The sequence below is a fragment of the Sander lucioperca genome, chromosome 8 (assembly GCF_008315115.2).
Source record: "Sander lucioperca isolate FBNREF2018 chromosome 8, SLUC_FBN_1.2, whole genome shotgun sequence".
NCBI classification, from domain to species: domain Eukaryota; kingdom Metazoa; phylum Chordata; class Actinopteri; order Perciformes; family Percidae; genus Sander; species Sander lucioperca.
Genome location: NC_050180.1, coordinates 33,958,211 through 33,983,936, shown reverse-complemented (window position 1 = coordinate 33,983,936; position 25,726 = coordinate 33,958,211). Strand labels below are relative to the sequence as shown.

Here is a 25,726-nt window from a genome sequence, read left to right as displayed (position 1 = left end):
AACGTCTATTCATTCCAGATGCTTCCAGTCCAGTGTTACATCTCACCACTGACAAATATCAAATAAAAAAATAAAGATAAGTGATGAAACTGCTATAAAAATATAAGATGTGGTTATCGGCAGTGACGGTTCTAAGAGGAGGAGGGGCGGCACGGGTCAGTAACGTTAAGCCTTGACCCTTGACCCCCTTCTGACCCCCCCTAACTGTGGCAAACATTTTCATACATTCTTAACCCCACCTTTATCCCCAAAGAGAGGATATTATTTATGTGCAGTGATAAATAAAATGTAGGTTAACACTGAATGAGTATTCTTGTGTTTATATGTGCATCGTTAGTCTTTTGTAAAACCAACCCAGGGTTCAATGTTAAGGGTTTTATTTATTTTTTTTATTCTACTTGCCCTGAGTCCATTTTTACTTGCCCCTATACACATTGTTTCAGAAAAAAAGTCAAAAAAAACTTTTGAAAACTTAAAAAAAAACTCAAAAGCGTCAAAAAATCGCCAAAAAAGTAAAAATAAAACATCAAAAAATGTCAAACTTCAATACAAAACATAAAAAGCAAAAAAAAAAAAAACATTAGAAAAATGTCAAAAACATAAAAAAAAGTTTAAAAAAAAGCATCAAAAGCATCAAAAGGATAAAAAAAGAACGATAACGTCATTTATGATACAATGATGCCCAAACGGGCAAGTGAATTGTTATAGTTACTTGCCCGATGTGGCGTTTTACTTTCCCCGGGCCATAGTGCAACCCTTATTGTTGAACCCTACAAACCTATGGGGGGTTGGTGGTATGGAACACTTGTGCTTAATATATATGGTACCCCTAAAATTGCATGTTGGCCCAGCCTGGCCCCTCCATTTGAAATGGTCTTGAACTGCCACTGGTTATCGCATTACATTATATGTTTTATTCAGGTGCAAAATGTACTTTAAACTAGCAGCTATACAGCATGCAGAGGCAATGGGACACACTGTGTTTTGCCTTCGCAGCGAGAGTGGATGTGGCTCAGACCTAGTGGTTTACTTTTCTTTACTTAGGCTTTAATTACAAGCCAAACTGGGGAACTTTCTTAGAGGAAATGGAAATAGTCTGATTTGGGCTAAAAGAGCCATTATATAAAAAAAATAAAAAGCAAAGCCAGTCATTGCAATTGTGCTATTTTGGCCTGAAACATGCAAAGACAACATTCATTTTTGCTTTTCCCCTATAAAAACAGTAAAGGAAGAGTAAATGGATGGTCAGCCTTTAAGTTAAAATAGACACCAGCACGGTATTCCCCTCTAAATCATCTGTTTCCGTACAGTTTCTGCACACCAAGAAGATCAAAAAGGTGCACTTGGAGAAAACCATGTTGGACAGAGACGGATGGGATGTGTGGGCGTTTCTCTATTGGCTTTAAAGGAGGAACTTGACACTAGTCTGATTATGGTCATTTCTCTTCCCGGTAGTCTGTCCAGCAAGGTGAGAAACATGTTTTAGCATACGTTCCTCACACATTTTTGAAATGCGCTTTTAGTCAGCTGAAACCTAAAACCATCCCAGCGCGGGGACACAGACTTTGTACAGTTGTTTTTTTTTTCCTAATGAAATGGGTGTTGCAGACTGAACTGCCAACCGGCAGTCCCGGGGCAGGTCCTGCCTTCGCGTCGCCAAGAGTCCGGAGGCTGAGGTTTGTGTGGACATTTCTGGGAAATCCTCCAAAGCTCAGTTTGCCAAGAAGAAACCTGCGAAGGAGCACAGCACAGTACAGCACAGCCGCGTGTTCCTGCGCAGACTCAGCGCAGTTTGCACATTTCTTGCATTTTGTCGGAGTCGGAGGTTTTCTCTTTCCTGAGCGCAGATGATCGTCTCACGGTTTGTTGGACATAAACAACGCTCGAGGATTAATTGGATACATTAAAGTTTGAGGGAATTAAGGTAAGCGTGCGTGTGTTTTGGAGATGTGACGTGGTTCCGAACTTTTCGCCATTCATTTCCCCCCTAAGGGCCGAGGAAGAATTATCACAAAGTTTTGGGATGTTTGTATAACAGATGATCTAAAGCTTACTCCTGATCTCATGGGATCACACCTGGAAAGGGAAGTGTTTCTGACATGAAGTTCTGGATATAACTTTTACGCACTATAACTCTTATTCGCCTTGTCTGTCAGATACAGAGCAGACAGTGAAGTGGATTCCCTCATGCTCTGAAAACACATCACTGACACACTGTTATGTGCCGAGCCTGTCTTCATCTGGAATTAATTGATTAATTAACAAACCTCAAATGCACTAAAAGACGCGCCAGGATCACGGCTCCGCCACCTGGATCTTTATCTCCCACCCCCTCAGTGAGCATATACTTTAGCTAACATCTCGCCACAATGCGCAGGGCTTTTGTTCTCAGTTTAGCTCTGATTTACCTGCTCACCTGGACAGGCGAAGCCGACAAACACGCTCACCTTAAGCGGGTGCAGTTACGCTCCAGACGCGTGCAGCTAGGCGCAACGGACAAGGAGCGCCTCGTCGGCCGAGTGCGCCCCGGGTTTGGTTCGGCGATCTCGGTGCACAGTTCCAGGAAGAATGAAGATGTGCAGGCGGACGAGGGCGCTCCAGTTTCCGCCAGGACAGGGACTGTGCCGGGCAAGAGAGCAGGAGATGTAGTGCCAAGGAGAGGGGTGGACATGCTGCAAGACGAGGCCGCCCAAGGAACGAGAAGCAGGGTCACCCGGATGCCCAACAGCGCCGGGTCACCGAATCTGCTGGCCAGTTTCGCAGGGAAGAACCGCGTCCTGGTGATATCGGCGCCGCACGATTCAGACGGCTACTACCGACTGATGATGTCTCTTCTGAAGTCAGATGTGTACTGCGAGCTGGCCGAGCGACACTTGCAGCAGATTGTCATGTTCCACCAGGAGGGAGAGATGGGGGGCAAGGTGAGGAGGATCACCGGCGAGGGGAAGGTGATGGAGGAGCCGCTGGACACAGCACTCATCCCCAGGCTCATGAGCTTCCTCAAACTGGAGAAAGGTGAGGGACGCATGCATGGGTTCATCCTGAAGGAACAGATGCTAAACGACATAGAAACGTGTGCATCAAACCTCCAATGTACAGCATCACAGCATTTATAGCATTGCCACACATCAAATATAATAGCCTAAGCACATTAACGTAGGCCTACAAGGCACATCCATCTGTACCCCCCCCCAAACGCCCAGGTGATGGCATTTGTTTGTGTTGTGATGGCCTCATGTTCCCTTTTCTCCAAAGCAACTAAGAGTTAAGTGTATATCTGCAAGAGCGACAGAAAAAGAAATCATCGGCAACTATTTTGATGATCGATTAATCGATGAAGTAGTTTTTCATGCAAAAATGACAGTAGGCTAAATTCTGTTTACACTCTCTCAAATATGGAGGTGTCCTGCTCTTTTCTGTTTTATTCATATTAAACTGAATATCTTTGGGTTTTGGACCGACAAAACAAGACATTTAAAGACATTAGAATGGACTTTGAGAAAAGGGGATAGACATTTTTCACTACTTTCTGATATTTCGTAGACCAAACGATTAATTGATATAAGTAATTTGTCATGCAATAATAGCCAAAAATTTGCTGTTTTTTGCCTCTCAAATATGGAGGTCTTCACCTCTTTTTCTGTTTTTTATCATATTAACTGAGTATCTCTGGGTTTAGGACTCAAAAAACAAGACATTTAAAGGGTAACTACCGTTTCTTTCAGCCCTATGTCCCTATGTGTTTGTGTCTAAGTGACTGATGGGAACAACAATCTTTGACATTGGTCCAGTATTAAGCGAGATTGCTACAGTCGGCAGCGGCGAAACAAGCTTTAGGCTACCTTCACAAAAGTGCTTGTTTTGCCGCTGACAGGCTCAGATTATTATTCTAAGTGTCTGACAACATTATGGAAAGGATTTCTAAGGAGGTCGACCTTTCTGTTAAAGAGTAAGATCCTTTTTTTAAACATAAAAACATCCGCCAAATTGTGTTCGCTAAACCCATCAAACTCCATGTAAATAAACAGTAATTTTAGCATCGTAAAATACACTTCATTCAAAGTCGACAGAAACAAAATAAAACTATGAAAAGCCGTTTTGGGTCGTCTTTCCACTTTTCCAACCATCACAACTCTAGTTTTGGTTGAAATAAACACATAGTTTACTGATTTACATGTGAAAATATGTCGGCTCTAAAAACGCTAAAACTGGGACATTCTAAAGCGCTTAACTTGAAAAAGCTTAACGTGGTTTAATGTACCTAAACAACGATCAGTGATTACCAAATTTCTCATGGCCATATCTTGTCATGAACACTTAAGTCTGTCAAAAAAAACTAAACTGAAATCCAACGATTATAGAAGTTATCTCACGTTAACGTTTTCTTCTTCATTGGCGCCTATGGCAAGGAAAAAGCTTAATGTACCTAAACAACGATCAATCATCACATAATTTCTCTCTCATATTGCTCCTCATAATCACTGAAAACTGTCAAAAGAATTGAACCCAAAGTCCAACTATTATGGACGTTATCTGACAATAAGCATTTCTGCTTCATTAAGGATATTGTAAGGAAATAGCTTAACGTGAAAAAGCTTAACGTGGTTTAATGTACCGTTAAGCTTTTTCCTTGCCATAGGCGCCAATGAAGAAGAAAACGTTAACGTGAGATAACTTCTATAATCGTTGGATTTCAGTTTAGTTTTTTTGACAGGCTTAAGTGTTCCTGACAAGATATGGCCATGAGAACTTTGGTGATCATTGATCGTTGTTTAGGTACATTAAACCACGTTAAGCTTTTTCACGTTAAGCGTTTTAGAATGTCCCGCTAAAAAGTATTGTTTTTTTAAATGGAGTCTGGTAGGTTTAGCGCTAGCGACTTCAGAGCTGTTTCTGGTTAAACAGAAAGGTCTCAAAGAGGTTTTAAAGGTCTATCTCTGAAGGGACAAAACGAGCACTTTTATGAAGGTAAATACAAGCTGGACAATCACCCTATTAACTTACATCATAGCTTGTTTCGCTGCTGCCGACTGTAAAAACGTAGTTACCCTTTAATGCTCCACTAAGTTCATAGTTGATAACTTTATGTGTCTGCTAGGCTTGAAGCATATTGTATTTATTTTAACAAGTCTGTTCGATATCGATCTATATCTATTAATCATAGTCGTAAAAGTAATTTTTCATGCAAAAATGACAAAAAAAAATGCTAGTTTCAGCCTCTCAAATATGGAGGTTTTCCTGCGTTTTTTCTGTTTGATATCATATTAAACTGAAAATCTTTTGGTTTTGTAATTAAAAAACAAGACATCACTTTGGACTTTCAGAATCAGGGATGGACATTTTTCACTATTTTCTGACATTTTATAGACCAAACGATTAATCCAGGAAATAATCCATCGATAATGAAATTAATCATTAGTTGCAGACCTGTAGTTAAATGATGGTGCTTGTATCTCTTGAAATTCCCGGCTCAACATGACAGAATACCCTGAAACTGTTTGAATCCCAAATGTGATCCGCGGTGTGTTTTTCCCGTAGGTAAGTTTGGGATGGTGCTGCTGAAGAAGACCCTGCAGGTGGAGGAGAGGTACCCGTACCCTGTGAGGATGGAGGCCATGTACGAGGTGATCGACCAGTCGCCCATGAGGAAGCTGGAGAAGCTCCGGCAGAAAGGCTTCGTCCAGAAGTGTCGAGCAGCCGGCGTGGAGGGCCAAGTGGAGGAGGGCACACTCACAGGTGATAGGGATAGACCGATTTATCGTCCCTGGACGATTATCATGCCGTTTTTTTTGGCAGTTTGCAGATTATCTGTATTGGGGTTTTATTTGCCTGATAACCGATAAAGTTAATGAATTAAAAAGTGCTCTACTTTGGCTCGGCTCCAGCTCCGTGTCTGTCCCTCTGCTTCGGTCTCACTCACCACTGAGTCTGACTTAATGTCCCGCCCACAACACTATCTGACTCTCTGTTACTGGGTGTTATGTTGAAACTTTCTCATTTTTAAAAAATTTTTTTTAGGGATTTTCCGCCTTTAATTTGACAGGACAGCTAGGTGAGAAAGGGGAGAGAGAGGGGGAAGACATACAGGAAATCGTCACAGGTCGGATTGGAACCCTGGACCTCTGCATTGAGGCATAAGCCTCTCAGTATATGTGCGCCTGCTCTACACACTGAGCCAACCCGGCCACAAAACTTTCTCATTTACTAAATAATTGCTTAAAGCATTTCAAGTTTTGTTTTGGTGTTTGTAACATTCCAAAATCTTAATTTTGACTTAAAGATTTTCATTTTCACTATATAAACATATAAATATCGGTTATTGGTTTTATTAACTACTAATAATGGGTATCGGCCTGTTTGACTTCTTGGCCCACTTTCCTGGTCCTGTCGGGCTCGGGTCAGGTATCCATCCTCTAGTAGCCACCCACAGATACATTACAAAAATTATGTATAAAGGGTTTAGGCTGCCCTACACGTTATTGTAGGCCCAGTTTAAAATGCAACTTAATTTTAACAATATATGTAGTAGGGGGTCCCTGATCCGTCTTTCTTTCAGTTAAGGGGTCCTTTACGGTGGCCGACAGAGGCAAACGCACTGCAACTTAATGAAACACACGCAAATAGACAAAACACAAGCAAATTAAGAAAACATCTTCGTAAGTTTGACAACACATGCGCAGCATTTAGCAAACACGCTGCAAATACACACAACACTACCAAATACACAAACGCGCTGCAAATACAGAAATGATGCAAAAAGAAAAGTTGAAAAAATAAATTAAAAAATCAAGCTCTTCCACTTAGCGCTCCCCCTAGAGGCCTGGAGAACTTCCGTTGTGTAATTTGTTTGCAGCGGGTTTTTTTTTATTGCATTTGTTTTCGGGGATTGTGTGTTTTTCTCTTTGCATCGTTTCTGTATTTGCAGCTTGTTTGTGTATTTGGTTGTGCTGTGTATTTACAGCGCATTTGTGTATTTGGTTGTGCTGTGTGTATTTGCAGCGCGTTTGCTAAATGCTGCACACCTGTTGTCAAATTAATGAAGATGTCTTCTTAATTTGCTTGTGTTTTGTCTATTTGCGTGTGTTTTATTAAGTTGCAGTGCGTTTGCCCCTGTCGGCCACCGTAGTCCTTGGCTTAAAAAACATCGACGACCCCTGATCTATTGTCTGCCTTTCTGTGTGTGTGGACCAGTAGATACAACAGTAGAAAGAAAACCATGGAAGAAGATCCCAAGAAAGCCCACCACAACAACAACAACAACAGCAGCAACAACAACAACAACAACAACCACCACAACAACTACACGACCAACCACGACTACTACAAACCGGCCCCCCACCACAACTACAACCAAAGCGACAACAACAACAACAACCACCAAACCCACCACCACCAGAAGAACCACCACCAAACGAACCACCACCACCACCACCACCCAGGCACCAACCAGAGCCCACACCCCAGCCCTGTGGCTCCCAGCCCCCAGAACCACGGCCGACCCTTCCTACTACAACCGCAGAGAGAGGGAGCGGGTCGCGGCTAAAACCACCCCGGCTGGAGATAACCGCACCGACAAGGACAACAGAGATCCGCACAGCCGCAAGCTGGCGCCTGCCACACATAAACCCTCCAAGATCAAACCTACCAAGAGGAAGAATGGTGGAGAGAAGGTGAGGTAAAAGGGTTTGGGTTCATTTTGTACATACTTTAGGCTACTGAACTTGTGGAAAAAAATGCGTACTAAAACTATACGTTAAACTCGAAGTGCACTTGGAGAGAGCAGACGGACAAAAGTGAAAAATAATTTGGTTCCACTTTACTTGAAGCTATCTACATAAGAGTGACATGACACTGTCATGAACGTGTCATAAACATTATAAACAGGTTATAAACATTTATGACATAATGCTTCTGTCAGTAAGTGTCATTCGGTTTTTGTTATGACAAGTTAGGGTTAGGGTTAGAGTTCATGTGTTCATGACAGTGTCATGTCACTCTTATGTAGATACCTTCAAGTACAGTGTTACCAATAATTTGAGTATTGGATCCGCTCCAAAATGTAATGGGTTCATCCTTGGCACATGCATCTTTTTGTCCACATTTCTGTTACAAAAATGTCTCTTTAGGGATCATTGTGTGTGTTTTCCTTCAGATGGTGTATTAATGAAATGAATGTAAGGATCAGACTTTCCTTTAACTTTATAGCCTTGATATATAGAACATTTTTGTAAATGAGTATGTAAAGTGTTTTTTTTTTCTTTTTATGTCTATTTCACACGTGTCAATTAGCATATTTTATGCCTAATAGTAGAGTTTATATGGCCTTAGTCTCGCTTTGCCAGACCTTGCCAGGGTCCAGCTAGTCCACACAGCATTCCAAGATGGGAGAAAAACGTTCTCTGGTTTATTGGCATTTCTTTAAACCAATCACAATCGTCTTGGGCAGCGCCAAGCGCCGGATGGAGCCACAGTGCCGCTGCAAAATAGCCTCGGGAAGGAACTTATTTTGCTGGAACTTGTGTATGTAGGAATCAATCTTTTCTTTCTCTGTTCAGCCTTGATATATAGAACATTTTGTAAATGGGTATGGTTTTTTTTCTGATATTTATGTCTATTTGGCACCTGTCAATTAGGGTATTATCTGCTTATTCATAGATTTTAGATGGCCTTGGAATTGAAGTGCTAACTCTGATGGATGTGTGGCTTTGTACTGGTAATGCTGACTGCCAAATGATGTTTGTGTAATCGCGGCCGGGTTGGTTCAGTGGGTAGAGCAGGCGCACGTATACTGAGAGGTTTATGCCTCGACGCAGAGGTCAAGGGTTCGAGTCTGACCTGTGACGATTTCCTGCATGTCTTCCCCCTCTCTCTCCCCTTTCTCACCTAGCTGTCCTATCAAGAAAAGCCCAAAAAACTATCTTTAAAAAAGTGTTTGTGTAATGGCAGCCATAACACTAACGAGCAGGTGCTGAGGAGGAGAAGAATGGAGAGAAAGAGAGCCAAATTGGCTATTTTGTGAATTGCGTTGTGAATAGCCTCACAGAGACGCAGTTTATTCAACACTTTCAGATGTCGAGGGCAACTTTTGATTATCTCTGTCAGCGCCTCTCCTCAAGACTCCTACGGCAGGACGCTCAATTTAGGCGACCCATCTCCGTGCGGAAACGTGACGGAGTTGGGCAGTATTGGCTGCCAACGGGGGCAGGTTACCGCACGCTGAATTGAAGTGTCTCCCCGTACACTAATTAGGTCTAACACCCTCCCTCTCCCTCCATTGACTTGCTCCATCACTGTTCTCCATTTTCTAGGACTAGTCAAATTTTTAATTTTACTGTCTGTGTCTAGGACTAACTCCCGCCGGCACATAATTGTGACAAATGTCGATGTAGATTGACGTAAAAGTCGCATCAAATCCGCCTTGGTTGTTCACACTGCGGCAGCATTGAAAAAAATCAGACCTGGGTCTGATTCAGGACCACATATGGAAGTGGTCTAAATCTGATTTGAAAAAACAATCAGATCTGGGCAAGATTTGAGTGTTCACACTACTTCTGAAGAAATCTGACCTGGTCACTTGACCCCAAAAATATCTGATTTGGGCCACTTTTGCCTGCAGTCTGAACACAGCCTTAGAATTCCTCATGGGGGAGACAGAAACTACGCACTATGGCTTTAACATAGAAATATTCTGGACAGTTACAGTTATTTCTCCATTAACAACATATATATTTATCTATGCAGGTGTTAACTAATGAGTACGAGGACAAGTATGAACCAGGCAGGCCGACAGTCAGTCATCCTGAGGAGACAGAAACCTTCACCGACATCAGTCCCACCAAGAAGGTCAAGGGAAAGCTCGATAAGCACGACAAGAAGAAGAAAAAGAACGACAAGGCTGCCAAGAAGGCGGACAGGAGAGGAGGAAAGGGAGGGAAGAAGAAGAAGCTGCCTGAGTACCCCAAGAAAGAGGACTACCCGAAGCCTGCTAAGAAGCCGACGCCCCCTCCGAAGGGATCTCTGGCCTCCTTCTTGGACTACTTTGAGGACCGGAGGCGGCTGCTGGTGAGAGCATGACATACCTCACACTTCATTAATACGCTCACCGCCTCTCTCATCTGGCAAAGCTGCTGTTTCACGCTCCAGCCAGAGGGAAATGTTAGTGTTCAGATACAGTAGCACTGTTAAACGGCATCGATCTACTAGCACAGTAGTGTCAAACTGGAAAAAGAGAATCACATCAAGGGTCAGACATTTAACGTTTATTGACATGCTTTTGTCTAATTGAAAAAGTCAAATATCTTTGACTTTTTTACAGCATGACAGTTTTTTTGTAGCTTTTTTCGTCATTTTCGTTGTTTTTGTCTCTTTTTATTTTTTTATTTGTCGCTTTTTCCAACATTTGACGCTTTTTGTCGACATAAAGCCCTACAAAAGTCAGGAAAAAAAGTTCCTTAACCATCATAGAGTTTAGCAAATCAAGCAAAACATTTTTTAACAACAACCTGTTTCACAGCCTGAATATGAAAACTCTCTCTGCTTCCGTGGGAATATTCTGAGTCTCAAAGTCGGCAAATCTGCCATATTCTGCTTTGAATGTCACGTAATTGCAGTTTAAAAAACACTTTCCCCGGGTTTTTGGTTTGGCGCACAACTAGGCGGGCCAAAATCTATTGTGAACCTAAATTGATATATATACGTGCCGGATCTACAGTAAATTTGTAAGGGCTGCTTTTTGAGTGGGATAATTATGAAATTGTTTATTAGGGGTAAAAAGGTTACAAAAATGTCTATTTCAATGTGAGTTGAGCATGTTAAGTGTTATTTTTTTTTGTTGTAATACGGATAGGCATAAAGTATGTGGAGCAGCTATCTGACACACAGCTGCGTGCTAACAGACTGTGTGTCTCTGTTTTGCAGCCAGTATAGATTCTTATCACAGCAGTGGCTGGGAAAATATGCCCCATCCTCCCCCTGCAGGTTAATGTAAACATCACCTCTGCAGCACACTGTGTGTGTGTGTGTGTGTGTGTGTGTGTGTGTGTGTGTGTGTGTGTGTGTGTGTGTGTGTGATTGCATATACGTGCCACTCTAACCTCCCTCCCTTCCTCCAGCTGATTACGTCCCCCAGCGAGGAGAGCACTATGTATGTTCAGCAGCGGGACGAGTACCTGGAGTCTGTGTGTGAAATGGCCATCAGGAAAGTCTCCATCATCACCATCTTCGGCTCCCTGACCAACTCCACCATGAAAATTGACCACTACCAGCTGGGTAAGTATCATGCAGTGCTAGTGCACAGTTTCTCGTCTCTCATCAGGGTATGGGATGGTTCAAAAGTCATTTGTTTGTAACTCAAACACAGGGGTGTCAGACTGGGAATGGGAAGGGCTGGGCAATACTAATATAAATCGATACCGTGATATGAGACTAGATATCGTCTTAGATTTTGGATATCGTTACATGACATAAGAGTTGTCTTTTCCTGTATTTAACCCTTGTGTTGTCTTCCATTCGACCATGCATCGTCCTCCCACGGCCAAAACTGAAAATCAACACTTTTTCTGACGTTTTTGTCTGTTTTTTTTTAAACTTTCGGTGCTTTATTCAATGTTTTTTGGTGCTTTTTTGATGTTTAACGCTTCTTTTCACTACCATGTATAAACACCACCAACACCAACTCATAACTAGTTTTACACTTATTACCTATTTTTGGAATTCATGGTCAATAACAAACCTAATTTTTAGGAAGTTATACCTAATTCTTGAGTTAAAAAAGCAGAAATTATGAATTATTTAGACTAATATTAAAGGAAGGATAATCACAGAAGGGTCAAGGTTCAGTCGGGATACTTTTTCAAAACATTTCAGTTTTTTTTTTTCAAATGCTGAAAGATTTAACAAAACACCCAAAATTCAATGAAAGTAGAGATCCGATCTTTTGTTGTACTTGCGAAGCGCGTTGTATGGAATCATCTGTGTTACTTTTTGGGTAATCCAAATTAGGTAGTTAAAAAGAAACCCATATTTCTGAGATAGACATTTAGACAACAGGTCAAATTTGATCCAAAGACAACACAAGGGTTAAAGGCTGCATTACTGTAAAGTGATGTCATTTTCTCTAATTTGCCTTTACCCACTTAGTCATTATATCCACATTACTGAGGATTATTTATCACAAATCTCATTGTGTAAATATTTTGTGAAAGCATCAATTGTCAACCCTACAATATCGCCGCAATATCGATATTGAGGTATTTGGTCAAAAATATCGTGGTATTTAATTTTCTCCATATCGCCCAGCCCTAGAAATGGGACTGAGTACCCAGGGCCCTCATGTGAGAAGGGCCCAAAAAGATGCCAGAATGAATAGGTGTGGTTGTGGGGAGGGGCCTATAGAGAATGCCTTTCTACAGGGCCCAGAATTTAGTGCTACGCCCCTGCTCAAACAGGTTGTGGAATAGATGATTGGCAGTTCTCTCAGACACCGGTGTGAACCCCGTCCGACACTTTGGGCAAACGCCTCCTCCGCTGGGCTGTCAGTGGTCCTTGCAGTTTAATGAGTCACGCATCGACCCAGAATAACTGTTACTGAGAATGTGACGTCTCAGTGAACGTTTTCCTCTTTGAATCCTATAGTGAAGAGAGCTATAGCTTGATGTTGTAAGCGCTGCGCTGTACTTAAAGGGCTAGTTTGGATATTTTGAAGTGGGGTTGTACGAGCTACTTCTCCATAGTCTACAGTAGATGGCGTTCGGCACGCCCCCAGTTTGGAGAAGCAGGCAGGAGTACTGAAGGCTGTACTGTATATCGCTCTATGCTCTCTTGTATTAAAATGTTTGTTCAGATTCACTAAAGTCACACAATAACACAAACAAACTAACCGATGGAGGCAGCGGTAGAGCAGCAACTCCCGTGTTCTGCGAGGTAAAATGACTGATGTTTTTGTCAAAGGAGTCTGGTTGCTTTTAAGAGAGCAGAGATAACCCCCCACCCCCACCACCCCAGATAATTCAACACAGACACACACACTCACTCAATGCAATTATGACAGCTTTTAAAAAAAGAAATCCATTTTAGTGAACAGCTGCTTGTTCGAAAGGAACCAAAACCTCTGCTGTTTATATGCAATGTGCTGTGTCATTCATGGCGGCCACTTTTATTTTGAGACATTTTATAGCGGTCTCAAACCCGAGGCTTGAGTTAGTGTGTGTTAACTTCAGGACATACAAACCCACTTTGTAAAACGTTATGAGCCTGTCACTCCACATGACAACGAGGTTTAATCCAGATGGAATGCTGGAAAAAGATGACGTCACCCGCATCCACCCATGCTGGGACATGCACTTTTCAGTGTGTGTGTGTGTGTGTGTGTGTGTGTGTGTGTGTGTACTGTACTGTATATGTCGGTGTGTGTGAGCATGTACTGTATACAAACAAATGGTTCTTTCAGTGTTGCCCCTCCCTCAGATTAGGGTGACCTCATAGTGTTTTAGGATGGCTGGCTGGCTGACAGCATGTCTTGTATGTGAGTTAGAGTTTGTTGTGTACAGTCTGAGTCTGCTGTCTCCAGAGTGTGCTGGAGTTTTCCTGATTTGATTGCTCATACGCATTACACGGCACAGAGTGGGGGAACCAACTAACCACCAAAAAAACACGTGTGTTTATGTGATGCATGGAGGGAGTGGTGATTAAATGCTTTGGCTTTGGTCTGTAGAAACGGCAGCTACGGTAGAGGTCTTAATCATCCGACAGAGCTCCGTGAATAAAAAGCTGCTCTTTGCGGAGTTTGTCCCTGATTCACTCTGCATGTTTGTATTCTGCAGAGTCTACTTCACTGTCATGTCAGACGCATTTTTCAAAAGGAATGTTGTTTTGAAGTTTTAGCATTAGAAAACCTATTTTTCACAGCTGCATACTCACATTGTGTTCATGTTATTGTGGTTTATTTGATGGGAATCATCACAATTGTACTTCATTTCACGGTAAGAAAGTCTTGACAGTTATGTCACTTTCTCAGAGAGATGTTCTCACAGTTGTGTAAGAGCTTTTATTTGTCAGATGTAATAATTGACTAGTCTCATGAACAAATCATTTGTCAGTTTTATGTTTTTTTCGCTTCGGAGCAAAATATCAAAGCAAAAGCTGAGATGTCAGAAGTTATTAACACCCTGCTGAACACAAGCCTTTTCTCCGCAGGAAACATTCAAAAAGCGTCCCTGTTCATTTACCTTCACAACCAAATAGTTTGAATTAACGGTACCGTCTTTTTTTTCCTCTCCAGAAAATGACAAGCCTATGAAGGGTCTTCGTCAGGAGGACCTGGTGAATCAGGACCTGATCACAGAGCTGAGGAAAGAGTTTAGCATGACCCATGAGGACTTCTACATGATTCTCACCGACACCGACATGAGAGTCAAGGTAAGGACTCGCTCTCTACAGCTGTGTCCCAAAGTCAGGGGCTGGAAGTCCTTCTAGACATAATATGTTGAGGCAGAGATGGGGACTCGAGTTTGAGACGCTGACTCGAGTCGCACTTTAGTCCTTTTTTTCGACCGGATTTCCGTCACCTTCCTCTTTCTTTGTGTTGGCGTTCTAACCTCTGGTGGATTTGTGAGGACTATGGTTAACTGCTCCTCAGATCTCTGCAGGGTAAATCCAGACAGCTAGCTAGACTATCTGTTAAGGTAGGGGGGGGAAATCGATACAGCATAGTATCGCGATATTTTCCGTGGCTATACTGTGTCGATACACAGACGCCAAGTATCGATCTATATATATATATATATATATGTTGATCAGTTTGTCTGAGATGAGATGAACAAACAGAGAAATGTATCTTTTTAGATAAAACAAGATCTTGACAAAGTTTTCTTTTGGGGACATCATTTGAAATTGGGAAAAATTTGAAGTTGGAAAAAAGGTAATAAATTGCAATATGTCGAAAATTGCAATAATATTGTATCGTGACGTAAGTATCGTGATGATATTGCATCGTAAGGCCCCTACTATCTGTCCAGTCTGAGTTTTCTGTTGCACGATTAAAACAACTTTTGAACGTACACATGTTCCACCAAAACAAGTTCCTTCCTGCAGAGGCACCTTTGCTCCGTCTGGGGTTTAGCGCTGCCTGTGACGATTTTGATTGGTTTAAAGAAATGCCAATAAACCAGAGCACATTTTTCTCCCATCCGGGAATGCTGTGTGGACTATAGCCAGACCCTCCTCCGCAGCGCTGTGGAGGAAGGTCTGGCAAAGCGAGACTACACACACAGTGACTTCAGACTTGACCTGAGACTCATCCTCAAAAGTCTTCAGACTCGACTCGGACCCTGGTTTTGAAAGGTGCTTTATAAATAAAGTTTACTTACTTACTTACTTTTAACAATCTGAACAGTATTTTATTCATACGTTCCCCTCAAAGGAAAAAATACGGTTTTCCAGCTTTATTCCTGGCCCTGAAGTTGGTCTCCACTCTCTGTTTACAGGTTCACCACCCTTCTGTCTAACATTTTCATCCTCTCTTTCTTTTTGAAGGTGAACAGACCTGTCCTCGTACTGCCAACACGCTGCCTTCACTGAAACACTGTTATAATTCACACAACATGACATTTGGCCCACACCTGTGTGTGTGTGTGTGGTAGCGTGTGTTTGTGTGTGTGTATGTGTGTGTGTGTGTGTGTGTGTGTGTGTGTGTGTGTGTGTATGTGCGTGCAAGGTAACTCACCAGGCTGTTTTTGGACAGATTCATCAAAGAGGCCAGTGTTCACCTCTCTGCTGACAGAGGCAGAGACAGGGAAGTCTGTAAACGTACAAGGATGTGGGTGTGGGTACGACACAGAAAGTGGCACCGAGAGAGAGAGAGAGAGAGAGAGAGAGGAGGGAGGTGTGAAAGAGTTAGAAGGAGCCGTAAAGCAGATTCAGCACATCCCGAGGTGTTAAGGAACAACTCAGGAGCAGCGCAAGTCATTTCACATACATGAAGAATCCTGGGGAGATTTTGATGGCTTACACGGGATCATTTAATAAACTCTCAACAGAGGAGACAATTAAGCAGGCAGTACAGTTTAACCACCTTGTGTTATTGTGCAGTTCCGTCCCAACTCTCTGAAGTTCCTGTCCTCCTGAAGGTGGATTTAAACTCATTCTGGAGGCGTTACATTTAGCTGAACCTTTAAGGTAAACAAAGATATAGCAGGCGCCGTAAACACAGATGCTAAAGCCTAGTTCAGCCTCTCTCTCTCTCTCTCTGGAAGTATGCTAAAGTGTGGCAGGCCCAACGTCCTCCAAAGGGGACTGTCCTGAAAACAAAAACATTCCCTTATCATGCTGCTGTCTACACTCCTTGAATCTGTAGACACACATACACATTTACACATGAACAGGTTTGGTCATTAGAGACTGGCCGGATAAGCTCGTCCCCTGACCTGTGACCTTTTTGTTTTTTTAACCTTTATTTATCCAGGGAAGTCGATTGAGAACAATTTCTCATTTGCAACGGCGACCTGTCACATTCACACAGTTACACATTCATACCTGGAAGCTGCCCAGTACAACCACAGTCTGATCTGCTGGCCACTGAGCAGCTCCACTGGAGCGGTTGGGGGTTAAGGGCCTTGCTCAAGGGAACCTCAGTGGTGGTAATGAGGTCTGGGGCTCGCTTCTCTAACCTTTAGGCCACCACTGCCCCATATGAATGTGCTGATGTTGTCTAAGCTTTCCCTTTGTCTCATCATACCACAACTTGGTGTTTCTGGAAATCCCAGGAAGGTATGAGTGTGTGTGCGTGTGTGTGTGTGTGTGTGTGTGTGTGTGTGTGTGTGTGTGTGTGTGTGTGTGTGTGGCTGTGTTAGATATGCATGCTGAGATTGCTTAGCATTTTGTTGAATGTATAATATATATAATATAATAATAGAATGTTGGTGGAAAGGGCCACACCACATCTACCAACATGTTCCAAAATGTCACTTCATCACTTTGTTGGAAACAGTTTCAACATTGTTTTTTTAAACAATGGGAATTCTATTTTCATGTCCTCTGTGTCGTTTCCAGATTTTTTAGATATATTAGTTTATTTATCCTGTGGCTTTGCCACATTTTTGAATCAGCCTTTTGGTATTGTGTAACTGGTTCTTGTTGATGATCTTTTGTCAGCAAGCCTATGAGGTTCCCATCGCCATGAAGGCTGTTTTCAACTACATCGACACCTTCTCTTCCCGCATCCGAGAGATGGAGCAGCAGAAGAGAGATGGGGTTGTCTGTAAGAAAGAGGACAAGCCCAGATCGTTGGAGAACTTCCTCTCCAGGTAAAGTTGTTTCTAAAGGTTTTAAATACCCTTCATGTCCGAAAGTATGTGGACAGCCAACATTACACCCATGGGTATTAATATGCCTGCTCTTAGACCTGGCTTTTTGTACAGGAGCATTGTCATGTCTAATGATTTAGTGTTGCCACATAGTTGGAAGCACACTATTGTCTAAAATATCACTGATGTAGCATTAAGTTTTCGCTTAATTACAACTTGCCCAAACCATGGAAAAAGCCTCTTAAGTATACAAAAGTATGGCCGTAAAGTATTTCTTTTAGCATGCATAAAAACAACTACCATCCACCATAGCCTCGCATTGCCAGCTCTATCTCCACAGCGCTGTGGAGTAAGGTCTGGCTACACCACAGATGCATTTTGGGTTGTTTGCATTTCTTTAAACCAATCACAACGGTCTTGGGCAGCGCTATGCTCTGGACGCAGTGGCGGTGGCTCTGCAGAATAGTCTCTGGAAGGAACTTGTTTTAGTGGAACATTTGCACCCCGCAAAAGAAAACGCCACATACAATATTAAATGAAGTTACCTGTTCACACAATACAGTAACGTGAGCTATTTAAATTAGCTGATACATGGTTAAACCTCATTATCTCTTACCAGTGTATCTCCGTGTGTACTTCGTCCACAGCAATCCCACCAATCAGTCCCAAAACGTCCCAGTTAGAGAGGAAATGTCGTAAACATATTCTTTGTAGAGCTGCATCTATTTTCGCGCTAATCGAAACTCATCACCTGGCCGCTCATTTACCGCGCAACCCAGAGTGCAAGCCCGAGCCTGTGTAAAATGATAGAAATTAAGACCGAACCCGACAAAGATCTTCAGCTCTAATTCTTTGTAAATCTTCACAATCATTCCCTGACAGAACAAAGCAGGCCAGCCTTGTTGCATGATTCAAATTTTCTTCAAAACTTGACATTTTCAGCGTGTAGCTTGCTAGCTTTAGTTGTTGTTTCCTGTAACGAAGAGATTTTGAGAACTGCGACACACAGAGAGAAAGCAAAGGGAAATCACACGCTGGATGTCAGGTTTTGTCCTGGAAATTACTTCCGTTGATCTTGACTACCAAGCACCTAAAAGAGCACACTGTATATAAATATATCTTTAATGGAATTGGCTTTAACCCTCTGAGGACAAAAGACTCACCGGCGTGTACAAGCGACGTTTGACAACACTCCTATTCAAAAAGCGATATTACAAAATGTCATTTTAGACATTTATTTACTATCGTATTCATATATTATGCTACCTTTGTGAACCCAAGACTTTTGTAAACTCATTTCAAGCACCAAAACAATTGACTTTAGGTTTGTTTTCACAAGAGATATGAGAAATTTCAAAAAGCGAACATCAACTTTTCAGCTTTAGGGCCAAATTATCTCTTTACACATTGCTCTGGAACAAATTTGGGCCTCACTATTAAGTTTGTTCTGAATATTTTGATATGAAACACATGGGTATCCGGTTATATGCAAATATCCTTAAAGCCCAGTTCAGACCAAAGATTTGCGAACAAGACAAAACCGTCGCAGGGAAAAGTTGTAGCGGTCTGAACCGGCCCGTCTCAGCTCGACTCAAACCTGCTGATGGTGTCGCTGTGACTCAGCTGGTGGAGTCTCCAGAGGCTGGTTTTACAACGTAAGAGACGTCTCCTGTCTCAACAGCCAATAGGAATACGAAGCAGTTCGATTGGTTGAGGTTAGGTATTGACCTCGAGTGGTTAAGGTTAGCATAGCCGATTGGTCAGGGGATAGGACCTGTACAAATGGTCAAATGTTACCTTGTGTAAGCATGGACGACGGGCAATACTAGTGTGTGAATGCTATTGAAGGGCAGGTCTTGGCATGGCCATAGTAGGATTCGTAAATACGCGACCGGCTCATTGCAAGAAGTTGCGAGTTTCAACTCGTCTCGTTGCAAATCTTTGGTCTGAACTGGGCTTTAAATGTGAATTTAAAAAGAAATGTAAAAATGTCCTTAGACCTCAGAGGGTTAATAAAGCCGTTGGACTGAAAATCTCCTTGAATCCTAGATATTGTCTTAGATATGTGTTCTGCTGAAGAGTTAGAATTATTGGGTGGTCCCACCAGGCTATTTCCGCTCCCATCAAACAGCTGTTGCTTTGCTCAATAATCAGCTGCACCACAATTTACAGCGTTTATAAGCAGCATCTGGCAGATTGCAGCAGCCTGTGTGTGCGTGTGTTCCACGGATATTATAAATAGCATAAAAAATACCTCAAAGCTGAGTCATTGCAGTCCCATATTTTCCTGAGATTTCTAAACTGGGCAGGCTGTCTTTTGTTACCATGGAGACCTGAATTTCAGCTTCAGATCACAGTGCTGAGATGTGGCAGGATTTTAACCATAATTCGGGGTTGTCACCCTCTGGCAGTAATAGTATGGGAATATGTTGGTGTACAAGCACACACTCCGTGTCTTAGTTAGCACAGAGCTTCCAGTGCTGCACCAAAGGTGCCACTTAAATTCTGGGCTGACATTTTCTGTGATTGCAGGTTCCGTTGGAGACGTCGCCTGTTCATCATCTCCGCCCCTAACGACGAGGAGTGGGCCTATCAGCAGCAGCTCTATGGCCTGAACAGCCAGGCCTGCAACCTCGGTGAGTCCCCCTAAAATTCAACCTGTCACTTCACTCCAAAACTAGTCTCGCTTTGCCAGACCATCCACACGCTGCGGAGCGGAGGAGGGTCTGGCTACTCCACATCCACTCCGGGATGGGAGAAAAACGTGCTCTGGTTTATTGGCATTTCTTTAAACCAATCACAATCATCTTGGGCGGAGCTAAGCTCCGCACAGAGCCGGTGTAAAATAGTCGTGCAACAGAAAACTCAGATTGGACAGATAGTCTAGCTAGCTGTCTGGATTTACCCTGCAGAGATCTGAGGAGCAGTTAACCATAGTCCTCAGAAATCCACCAGAGTTTAAAATTCCAACAAAAAGAAAGCGGAAGGAAACGTAAAATGCATGCATCCGGCGGAATTTCCTGCAGCAATCCAGGAAGTGGAACGTCAAGGATATAGACTACTCCAAAACTAACCTGAGACCGGAAACCAGAATTAACTCACTTCCCTGAGATCTGGAAAGTGACTTTAAAGGAGGGGAAGTACACAATCTCAAAACTTGTACAAATCATATTTGAAATAGAGATGGCCCGATACCATTTTTTGCTTCCCAATACCGATTCCGATACCTGAACTTGCGTATCGGCCGATACTGAGTACTGATCCAATTCTGTTCTATTCTGTCTGAGGCTCTTTTCCTTCCCTGCGATGGCCTTTTCAGTCTGCCAGTTATTTAACCTTTCCACAGTTAATTAAATGTTATTACTGTATATCTCAAAAAGAGACAATCTCAACTTTGCAAATCTCAACAACCTGCCGTGTCTGACAGATATACGCACGATAAAACAAACTTTGAATAGCCCACAGCGAACATCACTTCTCAGTAAAAACCAAATAAATGTTGTCATCTGGAGTTTCCTCCCCCGCGTGAACCTAATGTTCCTGTCTTGTTTATAGGAATTCAAGATTTCTGGCTCTTACTTCTTTCCCTAGCACTCTCTCATAATGCTTAAGATAGTCAGGGGCAGATTTATTTGTCACATTTATGACTTTGAATCTTACATCTGCTATTTGATTCTTAACAAGTTCAGGATAAAATTACCGCACGTTCAACTAGAGTTGCATTTTATGCAAAATATTTGAGCCTAAGGTACTAGGCTACTAAAAAAATCTCGTCTTGCTCGTCAGCAGACCCAGGGTCTGTGAGGACTTTTCCCCCCCTCATGTGTTTACATTTATATTAGATTAGGGCAATGCACATTAATCAACATTTCTGTGACTGTGCCAGTGTTAGCCAGATGGCTAATGTTCAACTGTAGTCCTAGTTACCTAGCATGCATGTCTTTATGGTGGGAGGAAACCGGAGCACCTGGAGGAAACCCACGCAAACATGCAAGAACATGCAAACTCCACACAGAAATGCCCTGCCCGAACCGGGGATCAAACTCTGCCCAGACCGGTGATCGAACTCTGCAGTGCCAACTTGCTGTGAGGCAAAAGTGCTAACCACTGAGCCACCGTGCTACCCTCTGTTGTTGCTCTTGGCTGGGCGGGCACCAAGGGCTGCTCCCTCCCACACTGCCCCAGACAAAGGCCTGTCCTGCTGACTGGGCTGAAGGCCTGAGAGGTTTGATCCTGGTATTCAGCACTTGGCTCTCTCACCAATAAAGCCTGCGTTCTCCTGTGTTTAATGTGGGCTTTCTCGCTTCAGAGGAAACAGCTTTTTGGCAGGACTCTCCGGACCACCACGTTCTCCTCTCTCTACCTAAAAACCAGTGCTCAGAATGGTTCCAATAATGAGCAACCGCAGTGAAATCATCTTGTGTAAGCTGGACTGGTGGATACAGAACAGTTGGTCAGCATATTACAGAACACAATGTTCTTGTTTAAAGAATGGCTTTCTCACCCAGAGCATGGTATAATGTAACATACTGTATTTGCCTCTCTCTGATGTGTGTTGTCCATGTGGTTTGTCGTTGCCTTGGCGACATAGGTCTGAGGCACATCGCCATTCTGAAGTTGGTTGGCACGGAGCTGGCGGATATGGGCGGAGTCTTGGAACTCTATCCTATCAATGGTAAGAACTTTCTCATGAGTGGGACACAAAGTACCTCTATTTATACACATAGTACCTTCTTTTACTGAACGCTAAGACCATGTCCACAAACTGACATTCAGTCCACATGTTTCACCTCCAAACAGCCATCTTTCCTCACGCTACAGGTCAAAAAAATCTTGCCCCAGATCCATTGCCTTTTTAGGGGGGCTCAAACCCCCATAAATGTCATCTCAGCCCCCCTAAAAATTATAATGATAAAAAACAAAACGATTTTAGTGCTTCAAGTTAGAATTTGCGAACGTGTCTGTTAGTGACAGAGGACAAACTATTACAGGTTCAAAGGGCTTGAAACAGGTTTAATATCCTGTGTCGCTGTCTGTAACCCAGTCAAGGAAAGGGTTAACAGAAACGTAGCTTTGGCTGAGTCTATCTGATCTGTCAGAGGGAGAGCAGGAGTGCGGTTGTGAAGTTTAAAGCGTAACTCTCGCCAAAATGCAACCTAGGGTCTTTTTGTGAATGTACCCGAGTCAAACTTTTGTTTAAAAGCAGAATTAGGACGGAAGAGCCACTTTTAAGATTGACCGTATTTTAGTTTTCGGTCAAATGGCCTTTTGAATGGGAGTGCTAGGGGCACTACTATGATCGCATCAAAATCGCTATTTTTAAAACACTAAAAAGGCTCGACACAACATGAAACTTTGCTCAAAGTATCACCAGGGGCTCTACACATGAACTCGAGCATTGAGAACATTGTTTGTGTACACAGAGTTTACTAAAAAGAAAGGTTTTGAACAACTCACTTTAGCAGTTGGTTTTTCCGCTCGCTGCCATCTATGCCAGTCAAAAAGTGTCGATCTCCGAATGCAACGTAACAGGGAGGAGAGTAAAGATGGAAAGCTCCTAAAGCTTAGTTCCATATAAATGCACGGATAACTCGTTGTTTTGTCGTTACTCAAAAACAATATTGACCTTGTAGTTGAAAATAGAGCCTCATATAAGAATGACATTTCCTCCTATGGAGTCCGTTCATTCGCATTCGGAGATTGCGTACTCGGGTACCTTCACAAAAAGACCCTAGGTTGCATTTTGGCGAGAGTTACGCTTTAACGTTGGTAGTCCACAGAGAAGAAGTTGGTAATTTCATGGGGCAGATTAGAACCCAAATTGAAACGTAAGCAACTAAAATTGCTGATTGTTAGAACATTGTGTCACGTTGGTTGTTATTACTGTGACTTATAAAGTATCAGGTTTAGTTCCATCATAGTGTCAAAAATCGTTAGCTGATGTTGTTGTTCAGTAGCTAGCTCAGAGATTATCACTTTTGCAAGGCACTCAACCCTGCCCAGACCTAGTCTGGCTCCGCCCTCCTACTTACTTACGCTCAATTTTCATTTCCCTTCAGTACTGGGTTTGCGGTATATTCTTGGGTTTTCTCCGGTCAAATATTTGTAGGTCCAATCAGTGAACAGAGGGAGTGGCTGAGAACGATGACCTTGAGGACGTGCACTAGAAAGATGCGAGCGAAGCCACTTGGTCCGTTGTGGCAGCAATGAATATCCAGAAGTTAAAGCCCGAGCAAGAACAATCTTTGCGGAGTTTTGTTGGTGGCCATGATGTTGTGGCCCTCCTCCCCACGGGGTTCGGCAACAGTTTGACTTTCCAGCTCGCTCCGTTAGTGGTGAAGGAGTTGGCTAAGGCTAACGCTAGCGATGCTAATGCTAAATATAAGCTCATAGTTGTTGTCGGTCTCCCCTCTTGTTGCACATGCGCATGACATACGTCATGACCAAACGTTAGCGATTGGTTATGGCAGATCCAGAGTGGCTCTGGGCAGATCCAATAGTTTTAAACTTCAACAGAGTACCCGCCTTCAAGGAAGTTAACACTTGTCAATGGAGAGTGGCCAGACTCTCTGTACAAATGAAATGGACCAGAGTCTGGTAGGACCAGGCTAGCCCAGACCTACCCTTCTTGTGCAAAAACAGAATCCCAGTCTTTCCACAGATTCACCTGCACAAGCCAGTGTTTTAGTATCCTACTTCTCACCAGTAATCCAAGATATGGTAAAGAGACTCTACGCTTAAAGGTCCACTTACTATTCCGCCATGTCCCCAGAGGAACCTTTAAAGATTCTTTTAAAGTGTCCTTTGGTTCTGTGAAAGGCGCTATATAAAAATAAGTTATTATATTAATATTATTATTACCATGGACACACTTCCTACAACCTCACAGCTACATTACCATGTGTGCTGCTGCTGCATCCCTCAATTACTTTCTCCATTAATCGATAAGTTGTTTTGTCTATAAAATGTCAGAAAATGGTGAAAAATGTCGATCAGTGTTTTGACCAAGATGACGTCCTCAAATGTCTTGTTTTGTCCACAACTCAAAGATATTCAGTTTACTGTCACAGAGGAGAGAAGAAACTAGAACATATTCACATTTAAGAAGCTGGAATCAGAGAACTTTTACTTTTTTCATAAAAAATGACAGATTATCAAAATAGTTGGCGATTCATTTAAACCAATTGATTAATCATTGCAGCTCTAATCAAAATGTGAATTGTGTCTTTTTTATTTTATATGGCCTGGTAGATGTTGCTCAAGAGAACTCTTCCCGACGACCATTAACTTTTTTTTCAGTATTTTCGCTTTTTCTTATGCTTTCGACACTTTAAAAAAAAAACTTTCTTTCAACGCTTTTTTAAATTTATGGTCCATAAACCAAATTTACAGTATATGACATATTACCTAATGTTAGCAGAAAAAAAAAGCAGAAATTAGGAATTATTTGACTAAAAAAAGTTAAGATCAGAGGATGTTGAGTGGATCACAGACTGGTATATGTCAACGTTTAGTCAGGATATTTTTTTTAAACCATTCAAACATTTTTCAAATGCCATACAATTGAATAAAACTCAAAAATTCAGTGAAAGTAGTCACCTGCAATCCTTGCATCCATGTTCATTTTGGGCATTTTGGTTCAAAGTAACCCATATTTCTGATGTTAAAAATGCTGAAAATGGGTCGGGTTGACCCGAGGACAACACAAGAGTTAAGCAACACAAGAGTTAAGCAAACTTTACTGGGGAAAAGAAGTGGGAGTTATGCAAGACTTTCCTTGAGCTGTTGCCAGTGGACTGAAGCTCTTCAGGTTTCTGCTTTGGGCATTTGAGCTCAGCACATGGAGCTAAAGTAAATGATAAAAAGTCTGTAAAGGAAAACATGGCTGTACTCTCTCCTCTGAAGGAATAAGATATCTGTCCTGAATACTTTATTCCTAAACGGAGTCTCTGCTCCATCCAGGGAGTGCTACTGTGGAGCGCGAAGGCCTGTCCGGTAGCCTGGTGAAGGACATGAGGAACTACTTCCAGATCAGCCCAGAATACTTCTCCATGCTGCTGGTTGGGAAGGACGGCAACGTCAAGTCCTGGTACCCTTCGCCCATGTGGTCCATGGCTATTATCTACGAGCTGGTGGACTCCATGCAGCTACGCAGACAGGAGATGGCCATCCAGCAGTCCCTGGGGATGCGCTGCCCTGAGGATGAGTATGGCGGCTATGGCTACCATCAGCATGGATACGAACACGGTTACCAGGATGGCTATCACCAGGGCTACGGCTACTAACTCTTCCCTACTGTTCCGTGTTCCTTTTCACTCGTAACTTCTTTAATCTTTTCCTACCCATCCTCCACGAGGCAGTTAGTTCAGCAGATTATTATTATTATCAGAATACAGCATAGAAAATCTGCTTAAAGATCTAGGACA

At 42.6% G+C, this 25,726-nt stretch overlaps 1 protein-coding gene and 1 long non-coding RNA gene across 3 annotated transcripts in view; one reads left to right on the top strand and one right to left on the bottom strand.

Moving 5' to 3' along the window:
- The window catches only part of LOC118495642, a 24,766-nt gene extending 6,786 nt beyond the window's left edge, over nt 1–17,980 (bottom strand). Inside the window, exons 1-2 of the long non-coding RNA XR_004898133.1 lie at nt 17,741–17,980; nt 15,765–15,768 (exon numbers count right to left, since the gene is read on the bottom strand). This is a non-coding gene — a long non-coding RNA (uncharacterized LOC118495642). The remainder of the gene's footprint in view (nt 1–15,764; nt 15,769–17,740) is intronic.
- Nucleotides 1,456–25,726, top strand: ccdc80 (coiled-coil domain containing 80). Of its 2 annotated transcripts, none has more exons than XM_031300815.2 (10): nt 1,456–3,015; nt 5,539–5,736; nt 7,195–7,670; nt 9,742–10,062; nt 11,112–11,268; nt 14,279–14,415; nt 17,149–17,300; nt 19,833–19,936; nt 21,892–21,975; nt 25,263–25,726. In XM_031300815.2, exons 1-10 carry the CDS (start codon nt 2,370–2,372, stop codon nt 25,583–25,585), a joined length of 2,598 nt encoding a protein of 865 aa, XP_031156675.1. In that variant the 5' UTR covers nt 1,456–2,369; the 3' UTR covers nt 25,586–25,726. The 2 variants fall into 2 exon arrangements, with proteins under 2 accessions (XP_031156675.1, XP_035860416.1); XM_036004523.1 differs by having other exon boundaries at nt 7,192–7,670.